General features: G+C 46.7%; 1 protein-coding gene across 10 annotated transcripts in view; it reads left to right on the forward strand.

The window, feature by feature from the left end:
- LOC124015245 (septin-9-like) overlaps positions 1-11,692 on the forward strand; it is a 100,321-nt gene extending 88,629 nt beyond the window's left edge. For all 10 annotated transcript variants that reach the window (XM_046330323.1, XM_046330328.1, XM_046330324.1 and 7 more), the window contains 5 exons: positions 5,060-5,177; positions 7,990-8,085; positions 8,212-8,308; positions 9,941-9,992; positions 10,115-11,692. In XM_046330323.1, coding sequence (XP_046186279.1) covers positions 5,060-5,177; positions 7,990-8,085; positions 8,212-8,308; positions 9,941-9,992; positions 10,115-10,298 — 547 coding nt within the window. In that variant the 3' untranslated portion in view covers positions 10,299-11,692. The remainder of the gene's footprint in view (positions 1-5,059; positions 5,178-7,989; positions 8,086-8,211; positions 8,309-9,940; positions 9,993-10,114) is intronic.
- Positions 11,693-12,039: the final 347 nt, after the last annotated feature.

Consider the following 12,039-nt stretch of genomic DNA (forward strand, 5'->3'; position numbering starts at 1 on the left):
CCCCATTTAAATTTGTTGCGCTGTGTAACAAATGACCTCCTGTTACCTATTTTAGTCCACTACTATTGACCAGGGCCCCTATGTCTCTGGTCAAAAGTAGGGAACTACATAGGGATTAGGATGCCATTTGGGAATGAACCCATGTGTCTAGGACAGCTCCGTGCTTTGGTGCCATTATGTCCTTAATGGACACTACGCTGAATATTCAGTAATCCTGGCATCCCATATCACCAAATAATAGCAGAGACATCAAGTTTTATAGCCCAATGGTGGTGGCTCTTTTTATTGTCAAACTTCAATTTGAAGGTATTGCCCCTTGGGTTAGTTAGAGTACTTTAAGTGTCAGCAATTTGCTTCAAGGTCTCTTTTTTTAGCAGCTCGACCGGTTTTCCATCGACATAGGATGTGTCCCAAACGGCACCCTATGCTCTGTGGGCTATGGCCAAAAGTAGTGCTCTGTATAGGGAATAGGATGCCATTTTGGCCGCACCTGTTTTCAATGGAAGTGCATAGCAGCCGTTGACTGAATGGTTGACCGGCACTCCTCCCCTCTAAGCTGTCCTCGTGTTACCTCGTGAAGGATGCCTTCCTTGAGAACTACCAGGGTAACCCGCGGTTACGCCAGGCAATGTTGCACTTGGACTCTCTTGACCCGTGAGGGGTTTTTATTAAAGGCATCGGAGAAAGTGGAGGGAAGAGAGCAGTCTACGGTGCGGTCACCCCCCCCCTTCCTCTACATGGTTGCTTCCATTTTGACCACAGAACAGAGTTAGCACTGACAGCTCAGCCCTCCCTCTGCAGACACAGCTACCAAGTTGACTTTCCCTTTTTGAAGTGGAGAATTTGAGCATATGGCGTCTCTCTGTGTGCATAAATATGTACGGTACATATGTTTAGTGTGTAGAAGTGCATTTTGTGTGTTGACCTTTTTGTTGATAATTTCCCATTTTAAGTGAAGAACTTGGAGGTCTAGCTATATTGTGTGTGTGTGTGTGTGTGTGTGTGTGTGTGTGTGTGTGTGTGTGTGTGTGTGTGTGTGTGTGTGTGTGTGTGTGTGTGTGTGTGTGTGTGTGTGTGTGTGTGTGTGTGTGTGTGTGTGTGTGTGTTGACATGTGCATGTCTATCTGTGGTATGTGTGTGTGTTGACCGATATGTGATTCACACGTGCTGTGCGTCAATTTGAACCTCGGTCTCGTCTTTTTTGTTCCGGAGCGCGTGAACATTTTCTCAGTCGAACATCTACACTGTAATAATAATAATAATAATAATGTGTACAGTAGGCCTACATACCACTGATGCACATGAAGCACGTGTGTGTCTGACTTACAGTCCACAAAGCCGAGGTCACGGTTCCTGAGGGGACAGGAGATCAAATTATAGGCGGAGCCAAGGAGAGCTGCAGCAGGGGATCGTTGACCTACGTTGGGGTGGGATCTCTCTCACACTCCTTCTTTCTTTTTATTTCCCTATACCATGAAGTGGTGTTGACTGTCTGTGTCTGTCGCTCCTCGCTCTCTCTCTCTTCCCATGTCACGTGGGTCTCTCTCTCTCTCTTCCCGTGTCACGTGGGTCTCTCTCTCTCTTCCCGTGTCACGTGGGGGTCTCTCTCTCTTCCCGTGTCACGCGGGTCTCTCTCAGGACACCCTAGTATGACGTGCATTGACACATGTTGTGTTCTGTTCCCGCCCCCCTTCAGTGTGCCTGTCTCTCCTCTCTCCTGAGGGGGCCCCTCTATAGTCCAGCTGCTCCAGGTCTTTGAACCAGGGTGACCCAGCATGGCTGGGATAATTGGAGGGGAGAGGAGAGCAGAAGGAGAGGAGCTGGAGTGGGGAACAACCAGAGGCATTACTGCCAGCCAGGCAGAGAGTGGTGATGCCATAGGAAAGAGAGACTGAAAAGAGATTTGGGGGAAAAGAGAGGAAGCTATGGCGGTGCTCATACAATGATCAGAAATGCAGAATTAGCAGAGAGCCCACTCTGTAAATGTGATGTACTTGTATAGAGTATTGTTCCACACGGTATGTCTTCAAATGAACAACATCAAAAAAAGGGTAGTGTTTAGATATTCATATTCATATTTTCAACGTTGCATGAATGAATGTGAAAATGTGTATTTCGGAATCTAGACGTACGGAACAACCAGAGGCCCTGCCAGGCCAGCTATTGCCTGAACATTCCCATGCATTCTCCTCTGATAGAGAACAGAGAGGAGAGTGTGTACAGGATAGAAAGAGATAGGATGGGGAAGAGAGAAGGTTTATAAGGAGGACAGACGAGTAGAGAAGCTCTGAAGACTTGACCATTTGGGAGTAGGATGCACAAGCTTTGTGTGAGTGGTTAGTTGAGGACAATCTCTCTCATCACATGATGCTCAATATAGATATGTATTCAATTGCGTTATCCAACACGTTTCACCTCCTAAAACTGCCGTCCGTGACAAATCTTGAGACGACCTTTATATGTTTGCAGGCTTATATCAGTTTCAGTTCTTAACCATTTTGTGTTTAACCTTGGAAAGATTAGTCTTTTAAATTTGAGAATTAGGATTATACTGGCACACTGCTGTCATCGATCAGAAAATAATAGACAATGGACCATCATTGCCCCCTATTGGTATATCTGTCTCATAACATCCATGACTGCAAAGTCATCAGTGGATGTGACATTCATTGCCCCACAACTGCTCTATCATACGTCTGAAAAGAAATGTCCTTTGTGATTGAATACACGTTTTGGACATGTTTTCAATTATACCACAGTGCTGCATTACAATATAACCTACAGGAAGTTTTGCTAGCACAGACTGGAATATGTTAGGTTAAGTAATCCCTCTCACCCCACCCCCCCTAAGTTTTTACATTTACATTTAGGTGAATGCACCAATTTGTAAGTCGCTCTGGATAAGAGCGTCTGCTAAATGACTTAAATGTAAATGTAATATGTTCTGGGATCCTAATGATGTCATTGAGGAGTACACCACATCAGTCACTGGATTCATCAATAAGTGCATTGATGAGGTTGTTCCCACAGTGACTGTACGTACATACCCCAACCAGAAGCCATGGATTACAGGCAACATCTGCACTGCGCTAAAGGGTAGAGCTGCCGCTTTCAAGGAGTGGGACTCTAACCCGGAAGCTTATAAGAGATCCTGCTATGCCCTCCAAGGAACCATCAAACAGGAAAAGCATCAATACAGGACAAAGGTTGAATCGTACCACATCGGCTCCGACGCTCGTCGGATGTGGAAGGGCTTGCAAATTATTACAGACTACAAAGGGAAGCACAGCCACAAGCTGCCCAGTGACACGAGCCTACCAGACAAGCTAAATTAGTTCTATGCTCGCTTCAAGGCAAGTAACATGAGAGCATCAGTGTTCCGGAAGACTGTGTGATCACACTCTCCGTCACCGACGTGAGTAAGACCTGTAAACAGGTCAACATTCACAAGGCCAGAGGGCCAGACGGATTACCAGGACGTGTACTCCGAGCATGCGCTGACCAACCGGCAAGTGTCTTCACTGACATGTTCAACCTCTCCCTGACAGAATCTGTAATACCAACATGTTTCAAGCAGACCACCATAGTCCCTGTGCCCAACACTAACGTAACCTGCCTAAATGACTACCGACCCGTAGCACTCACGTCTGTAGCCATGAAGTCCTGCGAAAGGCTGGTCATACCTCACATCAATACCATTATCCAAGAAACCCTAGACCCACTTCAATTCACATATCCCCCTCAACAGATCCACAGATGGCGCAATCTCTATTGCACTCCACACTGCCCTTTCCCACCTGGACAAAAGGAACTCCTATGTGAGACTACAGCTCAGCGTTCAGTGGCATAGCGCCCTCAAAGCTCATCGCTAAGCTAAGGACCCTGGGACTGAACACCTCCATCTGCAACTGGATCCTGGACATTTACATTACATTTAAGTAATTTAGCAGACGCTCGTATCCAGAGCGACTTACTGACTTCCTGACAGGTTGCCCCCAGGTGGTAAGGGTAGGTAATCTGCCATGCTGATCCTCAACACGTGTGCCCCTCATGGGTGCATGCTCGGTCCCCTCCTGTACCCCTGTTCACTCATGACTGCATGGCCAGGCACGACTTCAACACCATCATCAAGTTTGCAGATTATACAACAGTGGTAGGCCTGATCACCAACAACGATGAGACAGCCTATAGGGAGGAGGTCAGAGACCTGGCCGTGTGGTGCCGGAACAGCAACCTCTCCCTCAACTTGATCAAGACAAAGGAGATGATTGTGGACTACAGGAAAAGGAGGACTGAGCACGCCCCCATTCTCATCGACGGGGCTGCAGTGGAGCAGGTTGAGAACTTCAAGTTCCTTGGTGTCCACATCACCAACAAACTATCATGGTCCAAACACACCAAGACAGTTGTGAAGAAGGCACGACAAAGCCTATTCCCCCTCAGGAGACTGAAAAGATTTGGCATGTGTCCTCAGATTCTCAAAAGGTTCAACAGCTGCACCATCGAGAGCATCCTGAGAGCAAAACTGGTTGCATCACTGCCTGGTACGGCAACCACTAGGCCTCGGAACGCAAGGCACCTACTAAGGGTAGTGCGTGGCGACAAGCTTCCCGCCATCCAGGACCTCTATACCAGGCGGTGTCAGAGGAAGGCCCTAAAAATTGTCAAAGACACCAGCAACCCTAGTCATAGACTGTTCTCTCTGCTACCGCACGGCAAGAGGTACCGGAGTGCAAGTCCAAAACGCTTCTTAACAGCTTCTACCCCCCAAGCCATAAGACTCCTGAACAGCTAATCAAAGGGCTACCCAGACCCCTCTTTCACACTGCTGCTCATCTCTGTTTATTATCTATGCATAGTCACTTTAACTCTTCCTTCATGTACATATTACCTCGACTAACCGGTGCTCCCGCACATTAACTCTGTACCGGTACCCCCTGTATATCCTCACTATTTTACTGTTGCTGTTTAATTATTTGTTACTTTTATTTTCAATTTTTCTACTTATCTATTTTGTACTTAACACCCCCCCCCCCCCCCCCATGTTGTTTCTCTCCAGTCTGAGGCCCCTGGATGTGGAGTTTATGAGTCGCCTGAGCAAAGTGGTCAACATAGTCCCTGTCATCGCTAAGGCAGACACACTCACCCTGGAGGAGAGGGACTTCTTCAAACAGACGGTACGGTGTGTGTGTGTGATGTGTGATGTGTATACATGCACGTGTGTGTACACAAAAAGCCTATGACGTTGATCTGTAGATTTGCTTTTAAACTAGTCCCTCTTGCACTACAACAACCTGACCTGGGTTGACGTTAGGCCTTTACAGCAAGGTAGAAACAGGGTAACGAGAGGGTAAGATCACACACACACACACACAGACAGGGTAACGAGAGGGTAAGATCACACACAGGCCGGTATGAAGCGATGCCAGGCATTACACACAGCAGCCACCTGGATAAACTACTGTACTCTGCCCAGTCTGGGGAGTAGTGGTATGAAACCCTGGAAAACTGGCTAAAAAAAAACGGATGAAAAAACGGATGAAAAAAAAAACGGATGTTTTTAGCCAGAAAGGAGCATTTTAAGAAGTGATTTATTTACAGTATTGCAGCTTTCTGTAAACCTTAGAGGCAGCTGACGTCTGCACAGATGCCAGTTTACTGTAGCAGGCGAGTCTCTTATTAGCAATAAGCTACTGGGTACAGGAGATGGAGAAACCACACAGGACCTCAGATGAGGAGTTCCCCTCCAGAGTTTAGAGTAAGGTTTATGCAGCACTTGGTAGAGTCTGTCTGGTAGCTGCTGGTAGAGTCTGTCTGGTAGCTGCTGGGTAGAGTCTGTCTGGTAGCTTCTCGGTAGAGTCTGTCTGGTAGCTTCTCGGTAGAGTCTGTCTGGTAGCTTCTCGGTAGAGTCTGTCTGGTAGCTTCTCGGTAGAGTCTGTCTGGTAGCTTCTCGGTAGAGTCTGTCTGGTAGCTGCTCGGTAGAGTCTGTCTGGTAGCTGCACGGTAGAGTCTGTCTGGTAGCTTCTCGGTAGAGTCTGTCTGGTAGCTTCTCAGTAGAGTCTGTCTGGTAGCTGCTCGGTAGAGGTTGTCTGGTAGCTGCTCGGTAGAGGTTGTCTGGTAGCTGCTCGGTAGAGGCTGTCTGGTAGCTGCTCGGTAGAGTCTGTCTGGTAGCTGCTCGGTAGAGTCTGTCTGGTAGCTGCACGGTAGAGGCTGTCTGGTAGCTGCACGGTAGAGGCTGTCTGGTAGCTGCACGGTAGAGGCTGTCTGGTAGCTGCACGGTAGAGGCTGTCTGGTAGCTGCTCGGTAGAGGCTGTCTGGTAGCTGCTCGGTAGAGGCTGTCTGGTAGCTGCTCGGTAGAGGCTGTCTGGTAGCTGCTCGGTAGAGGCTGTCTGGTAGCTGCTCGGTAGAGGCTGTCTGGTAGCTGCTCGGTAGAGGCTGTCTGGTAGCTGCTCGGGAGAGGCTGTCTGGTAGCTGCTCGGGAGAGGCTGTCTGGTAGCTGCACGGTAGAGGCTGTCTGGTAGCTGCTCGGTAGAGGCTGTCTGGTGGACGTCCGTCAGTAGCTACTCCTCCGTGAAAGAAAGCGCAGCCCTTTCTGTTGTTGCTCATGTCTATGGTACAGAGGCTGATTTAGATCTCTGCTGATTTAGAATTTGATGGAATTTGATGGAATGCTGCTTTCTCTTCCTGCTTTCTCTTGAAAGTTGCACCATACCATGATACACAGGCCTCAATGACCTGCTTGGCTGAGTATTAAAAAGGCCTCTGCACCCCCCCCTCTCTGTTCCAGTGTGTGTTTGGTGGTCAGCCTGGCGGAAGAAAAGAACACACACACACACACACACACTCGAGGGACGCTAGAGACAGAACTTTATTAATTCTGGAGGAGGAAACACGCTGGGCAACTTGGCTACAATTTCCCCCGACAACGGCCAATGAGAACAAGGCCGAGCGAGATGGAAGCTCTGGGGCTTGTAACCCTGCTTGTTTTGGTTGGCTGCATGGACTGGGCAATGTACGACCCTGGGATTGTGATCTTAATTATTATTTTTTGACGGTTCTTCCTTGTTCTCTGTTCCCTGCAGCAGTTGGCACGCCAAGGGAACCAGAGAGCTTTTTATTGTTTTATCCTCTGTGTCCACAGTTCGTTGGGGGGCGTGCGTGTGTGCTCTGGCCACATTCCCCCAACTTTTGTAGGCTTATAATATAGGCCTAAGACTGAGAAAGTTACAAGGTTAAACTTTCCAGGAAGTATAAACAGAGAAATTTACAAAACCTGTTCATCGTCGACCAAGTGGAAACTGTCAAAGTAGTAATTGTGAGCGGAACGGTCATTCATTTAAAGGCCATCACCGCTGGCAGGAGAATCCTGTCAATCTCGCTCTCTCGTCTGTCTTCCAGCCATTATAAAGACATAGAAGAAGGCGTCCATTTTGTAATCCTGGGTGTCTGGCTGTATATTTGTGTAATAGTGGTTAACCTCCACATCAACTCTCCATGTTAAGGATCATTAAAGATCATTTAACGTCAACACCAGCCTTAGCAGTGTTTACGGTGGACTCGGAGTGAGCTCCTCTAGAATTGAGGTCAGTCATTTCCTGTTCTGTTATATTTTCAGTCACGGCGACCTCACACTGGTCTAACAATCTGGCTATCTGCATGAATCATTTATCTTTTTTATTGTTGGCAGTTAGCCAGTGAACGTTGAGTTGGAAGAATGAGTACCGGTAGGCTTATTTACTGTCGATGGATTCTGACGTGATACAAGTCTCAGCTTCCCTTCCCCCGAGCTTTCCCCTGGTGGTGAGTGAAAGGTGATGCACTGGGCAGGACACACACTCCTCCACCTCCCGGACTACCAGGATGACTTGGTAGATGACATGAGGTGGAAACAGCCATTGTTTTGCCCTGACTGCTGTTCCACAGTACATTTGATGTGACACTGCAACATGGTGTCAGATTGTGACGCCTTTCTGTTATATGTTTGTGCAGATCAGGGAAGGACTGCGAGCCAACGGGATCGACGTCTACCCTCAGGAGGAGTTTGACGAGGATTCTGACGACAGGATGATCAATGATAAGATCAGGGTGGGTTTACAGTGTGTGTATAGGCATGCAGAATCCCCCCCCACACACACACACATACACACACACACTGAAGCATGGATTCATTACAAAGCAATTGTTTGGCTTAAACTGTGTGTGTGGGTTCAGGAGATGATCCCATTTGCTGTGGTGGGGAGCAACCAGGAGTACCAGGTCAATGGAAAGAGGCTTCTGGGCAGAAAAACTAAGTGGGGAACCATAGAAGGTAATTCAACACACACACACACACACACAACCCTTACTATCCCTGTCAAACTAATCATGTCAAATGGGTTGAAGCAGATTTACTTGGCTGGACTGCACGGTACAGTGGAGAAACCATGCATACGTATGTTACTGCTGCCAGAACATGTTTAAATCCCGGCCAAATGATTGAGTCTTTTGTGACTATGAGCACACGTTTCTCATATCCACGTTTCTCTGGTCTGTGACTAAAGACATTTCTGAATCACAGACCCCAGGAGGATTTACTGAGCCATCTTTATCAAAAACACAGTGGGGGGAGTAGAGAGAGCGAGTCACAGCTCCTTTTCACTGGACGGCTGATTGTTTCCTTCCCAGGTGCACCTGGCCCCTTCAGGGCCCCTCTTGGCCCTTGGTGAATGCTCCTTTCATCACTCCACACTTGTATAGAACAACTATATTATTCTGGACCTCTATTCCTGTTAGGTCTGTTCAAAGAACCAACCAACCAGAGCTTAGCATACATAGCTTTCTAGTCTTCTGGTACTTAGTTCCTGTTCTGGAACTGTCAAGGTGTTCTTTAAACACCCATGGACTGTAATTGAACTCTAAGACAAAGGTGTGTTTGCGAGCATGGGTGTGATAAGAGTGAGTAATGTGGTTGTCCCCTGGCTGTGGGAACAATGACTCTAACCCAGCCAGGCCGTCAGTGTGCTCAGGCGGAGTGAAGGAGGGCGTAAGGGAGGAAAGGATGAAGAGGGAGGGAGCAATCGGAGAGGAAGCTGCTGGGCACGTCTGCACCGATATCATAAATTAGGCCACAAGAGGAGGGAGGCCTGTGGGCCCAGGATTCTCATAGCCAGGACCTGGTTCTCCTCGTTCTCCTCGTTCTCATCCTTTCTTTCTTTCGTCTCTTACGTTCTCTTTTTCCTCTAACCACTGCCCCAATGTCATTCTCTCTTTCTCACTATCGACCGTTCTTCCTCCCCCTCCTTCTCGTTCCCATTAAGTCAGAGAGGGCTGGTGCCCAATACGGCAACATATACAACGTGTCGGTCTCTGTGTGTGGTTTGACGTGTTAGTCCCCCGTTTGCAATGGGTGGAGGAAAGTGTTTAGCCCGAGAAACATTTCAAAACCAGCCTGGTTGAGGGAGACCCACCACCACGTGAATTAGTACACCCACCCGCAGACTGCGGTGGTCACACAGCAGCACCCTCTTCTCCTCCCCCTCCTCTCCCCCGTCCCTCCCTAAGAGGGATGAAATGGAATGGAATTTCCGGTGCTGCGAGTTCACATAAATAACGCTCCTTTTTCATTTTGTGTACTTGACATAATCGATCGTTCAAACATTGGAAGAGTTTGTTAAACTGTCTGACTTGCCGAGGGAGCTGAGATGTGTTAAATTACTTGTAGTGGAAGGTGTCATCTTGATTTAAGATGACACCTTTTTGACCTGTCTTTGGCGCAAACCTCCCATCTTGTGGCAGAGTGTAAAATAGCACGTGGCATTTAACTTGTTGCGCACACCCTGATACACAACATATATGCTTACGTGGCTATTGTGTTGAATATGATTTGAGTAACCGTAAACAGAAAACACTTGCTGTTTATCCCATAGAAAGCAATTTCATTTTCTTTACTCTGTTTTTGCAGTTGAGAACATTGCGCACTGTGAGTTTGCCCACCTGCGAGACCTTCTCATCAGGTGAATATTACCGGGGTTTGAAGGGATGGCGATCCTGTGTTTGAGCAGGGTTTGGACGACGCGTGACGTTTCTCTGGGTTACATTGCTCACTAAATCTTCATCTGTGTTTCCTCTCTGTCAGGACCCACATGCAGAACATCAAGGACATCACCAGTAGCATCCACTACGAGGTGTACCGTGTCCGCAGGCTAAACGAGACCGGCGCCCAGCCCAACGGCCAGCCACCCAACACACTGGTCAACCCACAGCCACAGCAGGCCAACGGGGTGGCAGCGCAGCACCAAGTCCTGACCCATGAGATGTAGACATCTGACCATCTGCGCACACACACAACACACACAGACACACACACGCATACACAACACACACACACCTTTAATGGCTGGCAACTGTGACACACCACATGCAAACACACCAAGTGACACACACATGACTCACACACACACGCCCATCCTACCTGGCCGATATGGACTGTACACACTCCAAAGAGGATTCCGATATCAAGCTTATAACCATTTTTTACATGATCAACTGCCAAAAGAGTTTCTGTTACCTGGAAGGTCTAGTGTATCTCGTTGTAGGTCAGAGCTGTTGGGTAAACCGTACGAGATGTCCCCTAGGGAGATGGGATGCCACTGTATTCTAACACACAGAAGAAGTGTATAGACCAGCTATCTTAAGTATAGCGGATCAATTAGCTTAACTAGAAATAACTGGCCGAAATGACCTGGTCTACGTTTTGGGTTGTGCCGCGTAAGGTTGTCTAGATACTGGAGATATTAGGAGGCAGGGTTTAGGTTCTTTGTATATTTTTGGACACATCTGCACTGCCCTGAAAAGCAGCAATGTAGTGTGGAGCAGCTTTGAAATCCCTTTGTCTTTTTCCATTGTGTTTTCATATGTTTAAGACCTCTTGCCAAACCATCCTGTCTGTACCAATATGCCAATGTCATGTGTTGTTAAACGTATCATGTTAATGCATAAAGTGCATTTTACATTTACTGTTGTGTTCTATTATTGTATTGTTTACTGTCTGGATGGTGGGGACGCGGGGAACAGACATCCCTATGCGCTCAGACCTTTCTCTAAACCAAATCAAATGTCCTTTCTGTTTTAAAGAGAAGCAAATATATAGAATTGATTTATAAATAGGTATTTATGCTTGTTATGTATTCACTTTTTAATTGAGTTTGATATTCACATAGCCTACACACTCCCATTGTTCTCAGAGAGTAGTTGTGTCAGAGATGGGAAATCTACAGAGATTCTCTCTGGTTGTATTTGCTTGCCCTCATACTTTATGTCCACTTCATTTATAGGGAATTGTATGAATCTAGATTTATATTCTGTCTTTTTGAACATGATGCAGAGTAGGACTACAGGGAGGAAGAATATGTTGCCTGTATTCACAGTTTCAAATCATATTTAGTTCCCCTGACAGTTTTGCATTCTGGGTGTAGTCGACCTGTAACTCCCTTATCTTCCCTACTTTTCATCACTCAGCTAAAAACTCATGGACAGAGGTCAAAACCGAGAGTACTGTTCATTCAGCAATGTAGCTCGATAACATAAATGACAAAAGTTAATGCAATGTTTATTGTTGTATAGTTATGGTGTAACTTGTTATAGTATGATGAGAGTATGGTTTATCTTTGATATGCTATGTCAAAGAAATAAAGATTGATATTTTTATTGTTTACAATTGTCTTGATTGCCAATTCATTTCACCTGTGCAGGTGACTCCTCTCTTAACCAATCACAAAAGCCCCTTTGCGCAAGTGCAATTTGGCATGTCTGAAACCATGCGAAAAAGAAGGGTACCCCTTTATTTAGTTTGACATCAAAGTTTAGGTTTTAGTGTCAAAGTGTCTTTGCAAAGTCATAATGGGGAAGACCAAGCTGCAAGTTATTTTTAAAAATCTGTGGGTGAATTGAGGTAAAATCAAATCAAATTAGGGTCATTAGCGTGAGCTTAGTTTAGAATGAGTAGTAGTCATATTTCCACTGGTCTGTTTTAATCGGGTGATTGGATCTTTAAATGCCAAT

This window comes from Oncorhynchus gorbuscha, linkage group LG26 (genome assembly GCF_021184085.1).
Source record: "Oncorhynchus gorbuscha isolate QuinsamMale2020 ecotype Even-year linkage group LG26, OgorEven_v1.0, whole genome shotgun sequence".
NCBI classification, from domain to species: domain Eukaryota; kingdom Metazoa; phylum Chordata; class Actinopteri; order Salmoniformes; family Salmonidae; genus Oncorhynchus; species Oncorhynchus gorbuscha.